Source organism: Natator depressus, chromosome 2 (genome assembly GCF_965152275.1).
Source record: "Natator depressus isolate rNatDep1 chromosome 2, rNatDep2.hap1, whole genome shotgun sequence".
Taxonomy (NCBI): Eukaryota; Metazoa; Chordata; order Testudines; family Cheloniidae; genus Natator; species Natator depressus.
In genome coordinates, this window is record NC_134235.1 from 39992101 (window position 1) to 40007923 (window position 15823).

The following is a 15823-nucleotide window of genomic DNA, read 5'->3' on the forward strand; positions in this document are numbered from 1 at the left end:
GGGGTGGGAAAATAGATTAAATAAACAACAGTGTGATGTAGTTTCTGTGAAGAGTGAAGTTTAATGGGAGAGAGCAGCCAAAGGAGGCCTGGTCTACACTAGATGGTTAGGTCGATGTAAGCTGCCTTATGTTGACCTCGCTGTTTCTTCACTTAAATTTGGCTCCTGCTGATGTAAGAGCCTCTCTACACCGATTTAGTAACACCTCCCCGAGCAGTGTAGAGTTACGGGCCATGTAATTAGGTTGACGCAGTGTCAGTGTAGACCCTGTGTTGCTTACATGGACTGTAACTGGCTTTCAGGAGCTGTCCCACAGTGACAATACAATTGATACTAGCACTCCTTGTGAGGACATACACCACTGACACAGAGCTGAGTGTGCATACACACAAGCAATTTAATAACTGCTGTGGCTGTTTGCCCATATAAGTTAGGTCGACATAATTTTGTAGTGTAAATATGGCCTATGAAATGATTCTAAGGGCTGTATTTACTTAAAACCAAGGCAAGAACTAGACTTTTAGCTGAATGGCTTAACTTAAAGGGAACAGCTTCTCCCCTTAACCTTCCTGTAAAACACTGAGAGTTGTTTTGTTATAATTAATACAATCACTAATTGTAATTCTCGGCGAGCCAAATAAACTGAACCAGTGACTTACTGATTATACTTCATTTATAACCTTGATTTAATTACTGCACTGTATTATTGTAAATTAAATTAAGAAAGTTAGGAAAACTATAAGTTAAATTAGCTAGTGACATATTTCATTTAAACATATATTTGCTTTATAACTGTTTGCTTAATGTTTAATACATTTATAAGAGATACACTGGACTGGCTTATCTCTCAGAATTTCAGCCAAGACAATTTCATCGTAGAGGTAAAAGGCGAAGCCATTAAAAAACATTGCTGAGACCATCCTGCATTTTAATTACTTAAAATACCACCCTATTATCGCTACAAAACTAAAAGCAATAAGATGGCAATGACAATGGCCAATCAACATTTTAGTCTTAACTTTATAATGACATAGAATCATAGAATATCAGGGTTGGAAGGGACCTCAGGAGGTCATCTAGTCCAACCCCCTGCTCAAAGCAGGACCAATCTCCAATCAAATCATCCCAGCCAGGGCTTTGTCAAGCCTGACCTTAAAAACTTCTAAGGAAGGAGATTCCACCACCTCCCTAGGTAACGCATTCCAGTGTTTCACCACCCTCCTAGTGAAAAAGTTTTTCCTAATATCCAACCTAAACCTCCCCCACTGCAACTTGAGACCATTACTCCTTGTCCTGTCATCTTCTACCACTGAGAATAGTCTAGAACCATCCTCTTTGGAACCACCTCTCAGGTAGTTGAAAGCAGCTATCAAATCCCCCCTCATTCTTCTCTTCTGCAGACTAAACAATCCCAGTTCCCTCAGCCTCTTCTCATAAGTCATGTGTTCCAGACCCCTAATCATTTTTGTTGCCCTTCGCTGGACTCTCTCCAATTTTTCCACATCCTTCTTGTAGTGTGGGGCCCAAAACTGGACACAGTACTCCAGATGAGGCCTCACCAATGTCGAATAGAGGGGAACAATCACGTCCCTCGATCTGCTGGCTATGCCCCTACTTATACATCCCAAAATGCCATTGGCCTTCTTGGCAACAAGGGCACACTGCTGACTCATATCCAGCTTCTCGTCCACTGTCACCCCTAGGTCCTTTTCCGCAGAACTGCTGCCTAGCCATTTGGTCCCTAGTCTGTAGCGGTGCATTGGATTCTTCCGTCCTAAGTGCAGGACCCTGCACTTATCCTTGTTGAACCTCATCAGATTTCTTTTGGCCCAATCCTCCAATTTGTCTAGGTCCCTCTGTATCCTATCCCTACCTGCCACCGTATCTACCACTCCTCCTAGTTTAGTATCATCCGCAAATTTGCTGAGAGTGCAATCCACACCATCCTCCAGATCATTTATGAAAATATTGAACAAAACCGGCCCCAGGACCGACCCTTGGGGCACTCCACTTGATACCGGCTGCCAACTAGACATGGGGGGAACAAAATGGATTTCTAAAAATAAGTACAGATTGAATGTGAGGGTTGGGGGGGGGGAATTTTCATACAATTACTATGTACTGTAAACAATGATATCACCCAGTCATGCCGCACCAGTAATGTTCTATCTAAGGGCAATATTCTGCTCTTCAGATCCACACTTCTCTGTGCTTGATTTCTCAGCAAAACTCTCAATGATTTTCACCAGCATAAAGATATTGAGTGAAAAATATGCACTGAGGAGGGATCTGTACTGTGGATAGAAGAATAGAATTTTGCCTTGTGTTTGACGTCAAACACAATTCCCACTGCTTCTGTGATCTTCTAGTAAAGCCATAATTTATAACCATCACTGGGAATGCAGCACAGTAAAAAACAAATGAACAAAACATGAAAACAAAATACTCTGCTCCATCACACTATTATTAGGAAATAGCATTTAGTTTCTATTCCAGTATTGTCTAGCATGCAGTACTGTGACAGGAGCATTGAGGATTAACAGAAACAGGACTGGACTATGCTTGCTGCGTCTTCCTCTTCCTTCTAATAGCTCTCTCCAGCCAAGTCTAGGTTCGTGGGAAAGACTCAGAGAGGGGAGGGAACAGAAGTGGGAAGGTTGATGGCTTTTCTGCTGCTTGGAAGGAGACAAGAAAGAGACAGGAGGTGCCTGTATCCTTCAGTTTAGAGACCTCAGCAGGAATATTTTTGGTATTGTTCTAATTATTTAGTAATAGGATTTTAACTCTCAATCTCTTGGATTTGTGTTATTGCCCAAGCCATCTGATAAGGAACAATAAACTGAGGATTGTACTTTCTGCAAAGGATTAAAAAAAGCTCCAAAATTTTAACGTAAAACCTGTTTCAAGTTTATTCCAAATTCATTAGATCCATTAAACAGAAAACTCATCTAGAGACAAAAATGTACAGGGACAGCTAAAATGAACAAAAATATTGCCAAGTGTATGTGTTTGGGGGTATATTTTACACACACACACACACACACACACACGCACGCACGCACGCAATTCGCAGGTTAGTAGAAAGCAGCGGATGATACACAGTTTCTGTCACAAAGTAGGATGGGTTCTCCACATTTTAACAAAGCAGTTATTATGCTTTACTGTGAGAAAGAAGCACATTTAAGGAATTCCTGGAATTAGTTTGTCTTATAAACAAAACAAAACTTGATACCAGCATAAACAGTCTGTTCATATAATCATGGAAAACAACTTCAAAATGCCAAACAATCAGGATACCTTTTAGTTTTACCATACAGTCTACATTGGATTAAAAATGATACAAGCAAGAAGCATTTGGAAAGATTATTTTCTAAAAGGAAGACAAAGCCACACGTTTACTATACAACAGTAGAGGGAACCAGTCAGATCTAAATCACTACTCAGGATCTCCCCCTGGGGCTCAAGAGAAGGGGTCCTTATTTGCTATGTTTTGATTCAAATGTTAAAAAAGAGAACTGACTACACAGGTGAGGTCTCAGCCTGCATTTCCCCCCCTAAATTAACAGTGTCTCTCTCCCACCTTAAAGCAGGCAGAGTACAGAGACATGGAAGTGGAATCAGAAAATAAATTTCAGACTCCAAAAAACAGTTTACATTTCTGAAGGAGGGTGTTGCAGGCTGCTTCCTTGAAGTGGGTCAGATCTGTCTTTGCCTACTATCTTTTACAATAAAATTTCTCCCTTCACAAATTATATTTTCCCATTATATTCATCACTTGACCTAAGTTCAAGCTCTAACAACATGTACCATGCTAATAGTTGGTACAAATGGATGAAATAACTGCCTATCCTTTAAGAAACATCCCTTATGCCTAGTCCAGTTCAAGGGCAGCTACAGTTCTGAAGAATTTAGTAAATAATAATACCTCACTTTGAAGATGAAGGGCCACAATATGATGATAGGTGTTCTGGGGTGGACTAAGGGTGGGGAGGAGAAGGAGGCACATTTCACAGTAGCCTACACACACAGGAGGTAGCCATAATTTTAGCCAAAGGCAGTGAGGAATGTGAGGTGGGCTAATCCTGCTGGCAGTGAACCAGTGGGCCCAGAGGCAAAGCATAGATAGGGATGCTACTGTATCCCAGCAAGGCCTGTACCTGATGGATTTACCTGTTGCATAGGTGTAGAAAGCCCCTCTGCCACAAGCAAGACACTTAAGCAAGACATTTAGAAGCTTCATCCTGCAAGGTATTGAAAACTCTGACTCCAGTCCAGCAAAAAACTTAGAATCACAGATTCCAAGGCCAGAAAGGATCATTGTGATCATCTAGTCTGAGGAGCACAAATAGTTCTATTGGCTTTGTGTGCTTAAAGTTACACATATGGGAGTGTTCATGTACTTAAGTGCTTTGGTTGGATCAGAAGCAGTGCGCAGCACTTTACAGGATTGAGCCCTTAATCTCTCTGTGCCTCAGTTCCTTATTTGTAAAATGGAGATAATAATACACCCTTACTTCACAGGTGTGTTGTGATGCTAAATTAATTAATGTGTTTAGATAGATGTTTCGATAGGTGTTTAGAAAGATTACTGTGAGCAGTGCCAAAGAAAGTCTTGATATGAATGTACTAATTGTCCTGCATTCAGATATGTATTTGTCAGTTTTGCAAGAAATGAATGACCACCCACCATTTGACCTTATTCTGAAGTTTTCCTCTGTGTTGCAAAACTTACTAAAAACAAATTATATTTGTGCTTTCTTTTTTATCTTCCTCTCTCATCTGAAAGTTTAGGTTTTTCTCCCTAATTGCTTGATTAGGGCAGAAACACTGAAGGAACTTTAAGGTAGATCAAATGTTGCCAGCTCCAACCTCATCACTGCTATAACCATGGACAGAAAAAAAAGAACACCTTTGTTTAGTTAATATTAGGCCAAGCCTCTTGTATTCACTCAGTCAAAATTCTCACTAATTTCTAAGGGAAATGTGACTGAGCAGGGACTGTAGGATTTGCACCTTTATTTCTTTAGGAATTTCAACGTCTCCTCTAACTGCCCCAAATTAACTTTGATTTATAACTTTTACTGGTGTCAAGATCAGTGTATACTTTCTAGTTACAATTCATAATAGACAATATTCAGATTAGATGGAGATTTTTCTCTCTCCTTTTCTAGGTATTCTAAAGAAAAGGTTTATACAGTGTACTAAAACACTAAGCTCTGGTTAGCTGACCATGTGCCCAGTTTAGCTATGCTTTTCATAGTAACAATCACAAACTTAACCTAATATGTTAATATCAACTAGTAATAAATCCTGTCTGCAACTTGGCTTAGTTTTTCAAAATACAAATACATACTGGGATATAGCTATGTTTACATTCCAGATGCCATTATCCTGTTCCCTTTCTCCAAGCAATTTAAAATATTTATTATTCTTTACATGTAAATAAAACTTAAAAGCCAACATCCATATATTTTTAGACAGTAATTGATTATTGCAGCCTAACATATCTGTAGGAAAGAGCCAAGAGGTCTTTTGTATATTTTGCAGCATTCTTCCATTGACAGAGGTCAGCAAGGCTACTTGCCTATGCTTTATAAGAGACTTTGAAAAAGTGTCTATTTTTTGTCACAGGCCCCAGTTTGGGGCCCTACTCACGTTACAGGAAAGGGTCTGTAACTTTCTTACCACTGTTTAGGCTGATGATCACCTTCAGGATGCAGTGTGCAATCACCCTGGTGCATGAAAGAACTGAGGAATGGGGACCTTTGGCAGCCCTTGGCAGTGGGAGTTCCCCATTCCCTCAGACAGAACTCCACTGATCCTGCTTCTCCTTCAGTAAGTTCTGCTGCCCAAGCAGGGACTAATCCATGACCCATGGTCCTAGGCAATGAGAAGGTTTGGGCAGGTCCATGAGCATTCTATTACCCTTTGGGGGGCAGGTCTCCCAACCTAAGATTAGAATGGACATCTGTCATAAATATAAAGGGAAGGGTAAACATCTTTAAAATCCCACCTGGCCAGAGGAAAAACCCTTTCACCTATAAAGGGTTAAGAAGCTAGGATAACCTCGCTGGCACCTGACCAAAATGACCAATGAGGAGACAAGATACTTTCAAAGCTGGAGGGGGGGAGAAACAAAGGTTCTCTCTGTCTGTGTGATGCTTTTGCCGGGAACAGAAAAGGAATGGAGACTTAGAACTTAGTAAGTAATCTAGCTAGATATGCATTAGATTCTGTTTTGTTTAAATGGCGGATAAAATAAGCTGTGCTGAATGGAACGTATATTCCTGTTTTTGTGTCTTTTTGTAACTTAAGGTTTTGCCTAGAGGGATTCTCTATGTTTTGAATCTGATTACCCTGTAAGGTATTTACCATCCTGATTTTACAGAGGTGATTCTTTTACTTTTTTTCTTCAATTAAAATTCTTCTTTTAAGAACCTGATTGCTTTTTCATTGTTCTTAAGATCCAAGGGTTTGGGTTTGTGTTCACCTATGCAAATTGGTTAGGATTTTTATCAAGCCTTCCCCAGGAAAGGGGGTGTAGGGTTTGGGGAGGATTTTGGGGGGAAAGACATTTCCAAGTGGGCTCTTTCCCTGTTATATATTTGTTAGACGCTTGGTGGTGGCAGCAATAAAGTCCAAGGGCAAAAGGTAAAATAGTTTGTACCTTGGGGAAGTTTTAACCTAAGCTGGTAAAAATAAGCTTAGCGGGTTTTCATGCAGGTCCCCACATCTGTACCCTAGAGTTCAGAGTGGGGAAGGAAACTTGACAACATCCTTTGTTGCAGAGCCAGACTGGATCATGCAGCTTTGATGGGCTGCACACTGCAGAGGTTTCTAGGGCTTTATATAGTAGTAGAAATGTACATGGTAGTTCATAGAATGGTGGAGGGGAAGGAGAGGGGGCGGAGTTTCTATCCCAAACAGCTAACAATCTAATTTAGGAAAACATTGATAAATGGGACAATGGTCAAGGCTTTTCATGTTAGAAGACAGGAAAGTTAAGCCTGATGTTCTTTTAAATCAGGAAATACAACCCTATGGTACATGAACCTAATTAAAGTGCAAGTTCCTTGGCAACTTGATTTTTACTTTTGGCTCTTTTCCTGATTGGAAAGAATGATTGCTATACTCGCTGGTTTACAAGGACAGTCATTCTTACTTTCTTAATAGCTTTTGCTTCCAAAATCTTCAGGTTAAGTGGTTCAACCTCAAATTTTATATGATTTTTGAAGAAGGGATGCTGGATCAGTTCATTGTAAAATCAAACAAGCAGTTGCTCAATGAATGAAAAATACAGCAAGGATCAAGTTACTTACTTCTGCACATTTTCCCATCTTCTTGGAGTACAAATCCCTTATGGCATTTGCAGACGTAGGAATGGTCATTATTAATGCAAATATGTTCACAGCCATGATCAACCGTTTTGCAGAGGTCTTTATCTGAGAGAGAGTTAAAATGCTTTTATAAATGGGATTACAAGGACAATCTGCTAGTAAATATCAGATTACTTACTTCTACATGTTTTCCCATCCTCTCTGAGTACAAATCCCTCGTGGCACTTGCAGACGTATGAACTGTCAGTATTAACACAAATATGTTCACAGCCAGGATCAACTGATTTGCAGGGATCCTTAACTGGGAATAGATTAGATATTTATTATTTTATAAATGCAAAAATTACAAGGACAATCTTCCAAGGAAAGGGCACTTAAGATTTTCATTCTCTCATGTAGTAAATATCAGGCTACTTACGTCTGCATGTTTTCCCATCCTTTCTTAGTATGAATCCCTCATGGCACTGGCAGGTGTATGAAATGTCATCATTAACACAAAAATGTTCACAGCCATGGTCAATGGACTTACAGAGGTCTTTATCTGAGAGTAGTTGAGAGTTGGCTGGTTAGAACTACTTTGCATTTATAAAAGATTAGACTGATATTTCTCAAGTAAGAAAGCAATGAAATTCCTTCTTTTTTGGTCCTCCGAAGACATAAATGTACTACAAAGATCAAGCTACTTACTTCTGCATGTTTTCCCATCCTCTCTCAGCACAAATCCCTCATGGCACTGACAGGTGTATGAATCATCATTATTTACACAAACATGTTCACAACCATGGTTGACTGATTTGCAGACGTTCTTATCTGGGAATAGTTAAAATATTTAATATAGTTTGCTAGTTAAAACATATTTATAAATGCAAAAATTACAAGGACAATCTTCCACAAAGAGAACAATGAAGTTCCTTCTCTTTTTATCTGATGAAGAAAAAATGTACAGTAAAGACCAAGCTACTTACTTCTGCATGTTTTCCCATCCTCTCTCAGTACAAATCCCTCCTGGCACTTACAGATGTAGGAATTGTCATTATTAACACAAATATGTTCACAGCCATGGTCAAATGACTTGCAGACATCCTTATCTGAGAACAGTTGAGAGAGTTTGCTAGTTAAAACACTTCTACAAATACAAATATTACAAGGATAACCTTCCATTAAAGATCAGACTACTTACTTCTGCAAGTTTTCCCATCCCCCCGCAGTATGAATCCCTTACGGCACTTGCAGATGTAGGAATTGTCCGTATTAACACAAACATGTTCACAACCATGGTCAACTGATTTGCAGAGGTCTTTATCTGAGGATAGTTTAGATATTTAATACAGTTTACTAGAGACATTCTTTCAGTAAAAGAGCAATGAAGTTCTTTCTTTCTTTGCCTGCTGCACACACAAATGTACGGCGAAAATCAGGTTACTTACTTCTGCACGTTTTCCCATCTTTCCTCAGTGCAAATCCCTCACGGCACTTGCAGATGTATGAATTGTCACTATTAACACAAACATGTTCACAACCATGGTTCACTGATTTGCAGACATTTTTACCTGAGAATAATTTGGACAGAAAAGAAAGTTTGCTCGTTAAAATTTTTATAAATGCAAAGGTTAAAAGTTCTTAGTTTTCCAGTGAAAGAGCCCTGCAGCTCATAATCTTTCAAGTGTTGACTCAGTGGAATCCAGAAATGGATTTCCAACAACCTCTGACTCTTTCATCTTTGTTTTTTAACAAGCAAGCACATCTTTCTCCTCCTCTTAATCCACGGTCTCTTTATTAAGGGGAAAAAATCAGAGAGCATAGTAACTAGGGGCTAGATTTTCAAAGTTGTTTAGGCACCTAAAGATGCAGGTAGGCCCCTAGTGGGATTTTCAAAAGTACCTAAGTGTCTAACTCTGATTGAAACCAAGGGGAGTTAGGTGCCTAAATGCCATTGAGGAGCTAGGTGTAGTGCTTTTGAAAATCCCACTAGGTGTCTATGTGAGCACCCAAATACCTTTAAAAAAATCCAACCCTGGGTCACTGGCCTCTAAGGAATAAGCAGATTTTGAACTGTCAAGTTATTTACATTTCAAATCCAGCTTTTCCTGTGAAAACAAGATATTTATCATCATCTTACGATCTTCAAGCAAAAAAACCTGCTGACCAGAACCAGAACACTCAGGCTTTTTCCCTCTGTGGTTAAATAGATATTTGTCTTTTTGTAATAAAATAGGACTACAAAAGATCAGTTTACATGGTGTTTAAGGTTGGTGTAAATGATCTGTTTTATTATGTGCTGTGATGCCCACAGGAAATCGTCAGCTGATAATGGGTAGACAGATGGCCAGTGAGGACTACTGATATTTCATTTAATTTTAGCTATACCTTATATTTAAAACAAAACAAAAATTAAAAGCTATACAATCATGTACTAAATATATTTGTTATGCTCATTTTTCTTCCCTTTCTCTCTCTCTTTGCTACACTCCCTTGTTTCAGCTTGTTTTAAATTAAAGTCCTGCACAGAGCTTGTCACGGGATCCACTCAACATAGCGTCCCTCCTGCTGGCCATTCTGGGGATTAGCACCTTCCAGCAGCTGCACACACCTCTGGCAGCTTGTTGCACACTCCATTGCTGCTCTTTCTCCAGGAGCTACAGCTTCCACTTTGTGACTTGGCTCTCCGGCCAGCTCACTGTGCTCTTCCCCTTGTGGGTATCAAAGTCTTTCAGGGCAAACTGTCTCAAGCAGTCCACGCTCCGCTGTCTGGTCTGTGCCACTTCCCCAGTGGCTTTGTGGAAACTGGGGCCTGCCCTCTACTCTGGCTTCCAGTTCAGGGGTCCTCTCATCAGCAGCCAAAGTTTGCACTATCCTATTCCTTGCTGCTTTTCCTAAGCCCTTCTTACCCTTTCTGGCTCTCCCTCCTCTCTGGGTTTGCCAGCCAAAAATCCCTTCTTCCAGGGGGTAACTGTAGGCTGCTTGCCGTTGTGATCCCAAACACACCTCCCTTCTCCCAGGGAATGACTGCAGACTACTTCCCCACAGGCTCCTCTGTTATCAGCTTCCTGTCTTTATAAACCACACCCAGCTTCTTCCTCCTCAACTGGGCCCCCTCATCCAATCAGGGGATTATTCAGCTGTAGCCTGTCTGGTTAATTAGCCCCGCTCCTCATCTTGGCCTACATTAACCCTTTCAGGGCACGTTTGGGGTGAACACCCCATCACAGAGCTCAATGCCAATGCAGGAGTCCACCTGCACGTAACTTCTTGCAGGATCTGGGCCTGAGGTTGTATATACTTTAGGGAAGGGAGCATGTCTTTCTGTATGTTTGCATAGTTTAGCACAATGGGGCTCCAATGCTGATTGTGGTTTTAATACAAATAGTAAATAATATTATCAATTTATCACTGTAGTACAGTGGTGGGCAACCTGCGGCCCACAGGCTGCATGCAGCCCATCAAGGTAATCGGCTGGTGGGCCGGTGGGCCACCAGACCGTTTGTTTACATTCTCATGGCCATCCACAGCTCCCAATGGCTGCAGTTCACCTGGCCGCCACTTCCTGCAGCTCCCATTGGCTGGGAACAGCGAACTGCGTCCCCTGGGAGCTACGGGTGGCTGTGCAAATGTAAACAAACGGTCTGGCGGCCCGCCAGCGGATTACCCTGACGGGCTGCGGGCCACAGGTTGCCCACCATTGCTGTAGTATCTGAGTCTTTTAAAAGCTTTCCTAATAACATGCTTTTTAACATCAGATGTGAATCATTTTAATGGATTAGTCCCCAAACAACTGGGAATACAATTACATTACTATACACATTATATCTAGGTGGCTTTTAAAGAAGTAAGATACAGTGACTGAGCACTAGAGAGGGCTGTAATACTGAAGAAAATTTGGCAATGATTTTTTCAGACTTTCATTTCATTTCATTACAGTCTTGCCCAAATTATGCAATCCCTTTTTAACGTTCTTTGTCACACAAGTGGGGCAAAGAAATGGAAACGCCATTCATATTGTGAGCTCCTTGGTTGCAGTACAAGGAGTGAGGCCGTAGAAATGTTAAATCTCTTTAACCTAGTTTGTGGAGAAAATTACTGTTGCCTGTTGCAAAATACAAATCTGTACTAATGTACCTTTGGTCCCCAGTTTCATCCCAGAGTCCAGCTTCAGAGCTACTTATTTACATCACACATACTGATTTTATACTGTACAGATGCAGGCAACAAAAGATATGGTGCCATGTCACTTGGTCTGATAAAAACTTACGTTTACAAGTTTTCCCATCATCACGAAGCTCATATCCTTCAAAGCACTGACAAGTATAAGATTTTTCACTGTTTACACACAAATGTTCACAACCAGGGTCACTCAGTGCACAGTAGTCCACTCCTGAAAATGATTGGAGTTGTACAAAGAAGTTAAAAATTCATGAATTAGCAGCTGGTCGTCTCTAACACAGCTGCATGATATATGAACAAGCAAATACTGTATTGTTTGAACAATAATTCAGTTCTTTTTCAAAAATAAATATACCTTTCAGAAACATCAAAGGAGTTTTTAGGTATGATTTAGCGTGGTCTCTGTGGGCAGAGGTGAGAAAAAGCTATCTTTCCGTTTGCAATAGCTCAGAAAAAAGAGTCCAGACACTTCAATACTTTTTGAATAAACTGTAAAGATATTTTGCTAATTATGTCATATAGTAACATACAGTAACAACTACCAGGTATCAAAACAACAGAGGTTTTCTTCTAAACATTCACCTTTCATTGATGATTCAGCATACATACTTGATGTGAAAACATGGAGGTGGGTGAGTCCCAGAACTCTCAGTGTACCTGATCTCATTGACATCAATGGATTTGGGATTAGACCATGTGAGCTTTGATGCTGAACAATAATTAACACAAATCATTTAAATTCAGTTACATTTGTCTTCTTAACTTTCCTACGGATTTTCTTTTCTTTAACATGAGACCTAGTGCTCTCAGAGTTCCATACTCGGCACTCCGTTCAGCTGTGTGTGAGCTCTGCTGCATATGGAGTTCCATTTGCTATAGTTGCTAGATGTCAGAGCAGAAGCCAGTTTATCACTAGGGTGTTCCCAGTATTTATGACAGCAGTCTCTTGATTCAGAAGTGGTATATATTAAACACATCTATTCAGCTGCTCATTTAACAGTTATCTGAAAGACCCAAAAATCTTTTATGATAATCTAAAAAGATTGCCCGTGTGATTTTAACGGGGTCAGCTGGAGCTCAGGAGCAGAACAAAGTCTGTTCCCAAACAGATGTGCAGAGAGGGGTAAATCAGCAAGTAGAAGAAATACTCAAGAGGGATCAAATTCAGTGCCCAGAGGAGTCCAGGAGTCACTGTATAGCTTTAATGCTTCTGATGGGAATCCAAGTAATACCTGGAGGAAACTAAATCGCCAGAGTTTAAAAACGTCTTTTCTACTACCAAGGAAACAGGATTTTCCATAGGAAAGTTGATATAATTCTTAAAACAGCAGCTCAGCTTCTTCCCTATATCCTTTGGTTCCGCTCGAAGCCGTGGAGCCATCCCTCTCCTCTTTCTGCACAGAAGGCAGGAGTCTGTCCTGGTAGCATTAGTTACCCCTCTTCTGGAGGGGTGGATGGATGGATGGATCTCTGTGGACTTCAGGGGGCAGGAGATGGTGGAGCAAAGGTGTTTCACTCTCTGATTTGCATTATCTTCCCCTGGATCCTCTCTGTGACTGCAGCTGTGCGGTTGCAGGGGGACCTTGCTAACGGTAGTTTGACTCGCTGAAACTTTGTTGCCCAATGGCAGGGAAAGCAGCAGATTCAGGAGCTGTCCATGCAATCCACAGGCTTGGGGAACTGAGGAGGGGGGAAAGGCAGATAGAGTGGCCACCAAAATCTTTGGTGAGGCCTGCCAAACCCCTCTGACCAGTGGGGATAATTCCAGGAAGAGTCAGCAAGGCAAAATTCACCGAGTTTTCCTTTCTCATTGGCCCCTTCTGCAGATTTTTCCACTGAAGCGGGCAATTTACCCTACTAATTCTATTAAACTGGAGTGAATCTTAACACTCATTAGCTATATTAAGAATAGAAACATTGCTAGGGCAAGTTTAATTTCTGATGTATTGAGGCTCCTATGAAGACTGCATTGGGGAACAACTCTACTGAGGACTTGAAGCTCCTGAATAAAGAAGAAAGTCACTTAACAGAATGTGTTCATCCACACGCAAGGCTTCCAGAGCATCACGATTTGTACCTGTATCCACACACACAAGAGGGATGATGATGAAAGCAGCAGCACGAAATTTGTGAAGAGGGCCAATGAGCTGGCTGGCTTTAGAATAATATCTACAATAGATCACTCACCAAAACCCTCCTCTTCAACAGCAAAGAGGACAGGATAAGAATGCCCAGTAACATCTTCCTCCCTGCCAGCAGGAGAGAAGAACAGACAGCCAGAGATCCTGAGTGAAGGGTAAATGAGACAGAGGCCTTCCCCCACCAAAGAGATTTTAGAACTGCAGCCTGAAGATGGACACTAAGTTGCTGTCTGCAATGCAGTCTGCTATTGCTCACTGACCTACCAGCAGAGAGATCCTGGAGCCCAGGAGTTGAAGAGGTGTGTATGTGGGGGAAGGCACATGGAGCAAGAGCACTGAAAACAGATTTTCCCAGGAAGCACTTATTTGGTCTCTCAGAATACAGGAACATTTGAGTGCAGATCTCTTAGTGCATGTGGTCTTTGTGGGAAGATACATATTTAATGGAGAGTGATGATGCATGTTCTTTGGAGGGCTTTGTACATACCTGTATTTTGTGGAAGATGGATAGCATAGCCTATGTTGCGTAGGATGCCTGACTAGATGATCATAATGGTCCTTTTTGGCCTTAAAAATCTATAAATATGTATCTGCAACCAGGAATGAGAGGATTTTTTTTTACATATATGGGGCGTGAAGATACTTGGGGAGCATGGACTCTTGTAAGTATATTTCTATGGTCTGTACAGTTGTTTATTAATAATTCAGCTGGGATTTTCACAGGAACCTGAAGGGAATTAGGTGCCCAAATTTCACTGATTTATGCGCCTAACTTCCTTAGACTCTTTTGAAAACCCCAGCCTTGTAATTTCATTGGCCAGACTTCTATTTCTAATTCCATCTTCCTGTTACTATCCATGCACAGGTGACAACTTCTAGTTTGCTCTGGGGGTACTCCTCCCCTGCTCCAGCCCAAGAGCCCACTCCACTCCACCCCTACTACATAGGCCCTGCCCTCACCCTGTCTCTTCCCCACCCCTGCTCCACCCCCTCCCCGAGGCCCCCACGTGCCCACCGCCACTCTCTGCCCTCCCCCAAGTCCCCCACCAAGCTGCCAAACAGCTGTTTGGAGGCAGCCACCGAACAGCTGTTAGTCGGTGTGGCCAAACAGCTATTTGGTGCTGCCCCTGGTTAGCTCATTGGGGACACCGCCAAACAGCTGAGGCTGCTGGGTGCTGAGTACACACTATTTTTTTCCATGGGTGCTCCAGCCCCGCACTCCCATGGAGTTGTCCATGAGTACTCAGAATTTGTTCTCATTATTCCATGCATTTTAAAAATGCAGAATTCAAGCACAAATTGAAGATTCGGCACACTCCTTATATGACAACGGCATAAAAAATGACTTTCAATCTGAGCTACTTCAATCTCAGCAACGGCAGAAAAAATGACTTTCAATCTGAGCTACTTCAAATTTACAGTCTCAGCTGCTCAACTGGAAGCACAGTTTGATGCAGAATAAGCTATTGTCTCTGCTTTTCTTAAAGTTACTAGGAGTTCTTAGTCATTGGATGAGAAGCAAATATATTGTCTTGGATAAAAAGGTGGCTAGGAAACAGAAAGCAAAGAGAAGGATTAAATGGTAAATTTTCATCATGGCAAAAGCTTAGCAGCAGGATGCCTCAAGGTTGTTTAACATTTTTACTAATTATCTGTAAAAGGGGGTAGATAGGTAGCCAAAACTGCAGATTACTTAGTTATTTATGTTAGTCAAGACCAGAGAGGCCTGTGAGGAACTTCTGAAAGATCAAAACAAGCTAGGTGAATGGACAATATGATGCCAAATGAAATTCAATGTAGCTAAATGCAAAATAATGAACATTGCAGGAAAAAAAATTGAAGTCCTTAAGTACTTGTACACTTTACAGGATTCTAAATTCACTCAAGAAAGGGACCTGGGCATCACTGTAGATGTCAATACAAAGCTGTGATCTAAAAAGCTAACAAATGTTTCAGTGCATAAGGAATGGTATGCTGAATAATATGGAGACTATTATAATGCTATTATATAAATTAATCATGTGGCATCATCTGGAATAGTGTGTGCAGTACTGGTCATGCCATCTCAAAAAGGCTACTGCAGAACTAAAGGAGATTCAGAAAGGGGCAACAAGAAAGATCTCTGGAAAAACTCTCAGATGAAGAGGCACTGAAAAGATTGGGACTGTCACCTTAGAAAGAAGA

The 15823-nt window shown here is 41.1% G+C and overlaps 1 protein-coding gene across 3 annotated transcripts in view; it reads right to left on the reverse strand.

Annotated features, from left to right (window-relative positions):
• MATN2 (matrilin 2) overlaps nt 1-15823 on the reverse strand; it is a 117222-nt gene that overhangs the window by 13900 nt on the left and 87499 nt on the right. For all 3 annotated transcript variants that reach the window (XM_074944057.1, XM_074944055.1, XM_074944056.1), the window contains exons 10-17: nt 11587-11709; nt 8765-8887; nt 8518-8640; nt 8303-8425; nt 8025-8147; nt 7756-7878; nt 7516-7638; nt 7320-7442 (exon numbers count right to left, since the gene is read on the reverse strand). In XM_074944057.1, coding sequence (XP_074800158.1) covers nt 7320-7442; nt 7516-7638; nt 7756-7878; nt 8025-8147; nt 8303-8425; nt 8518-8640; nt 8765-8887; nt 11587-11709 — 984 coding nt within the window. The remainder of the gene's footprint in view (nt 1-7319; nt 7443-7515; nt 7639-7755; nt 7879-8024; nt 8148-8302; nt 8426-8517; nt 8641-8764; nt 8888-11586; nt 11710-15823) is intronic.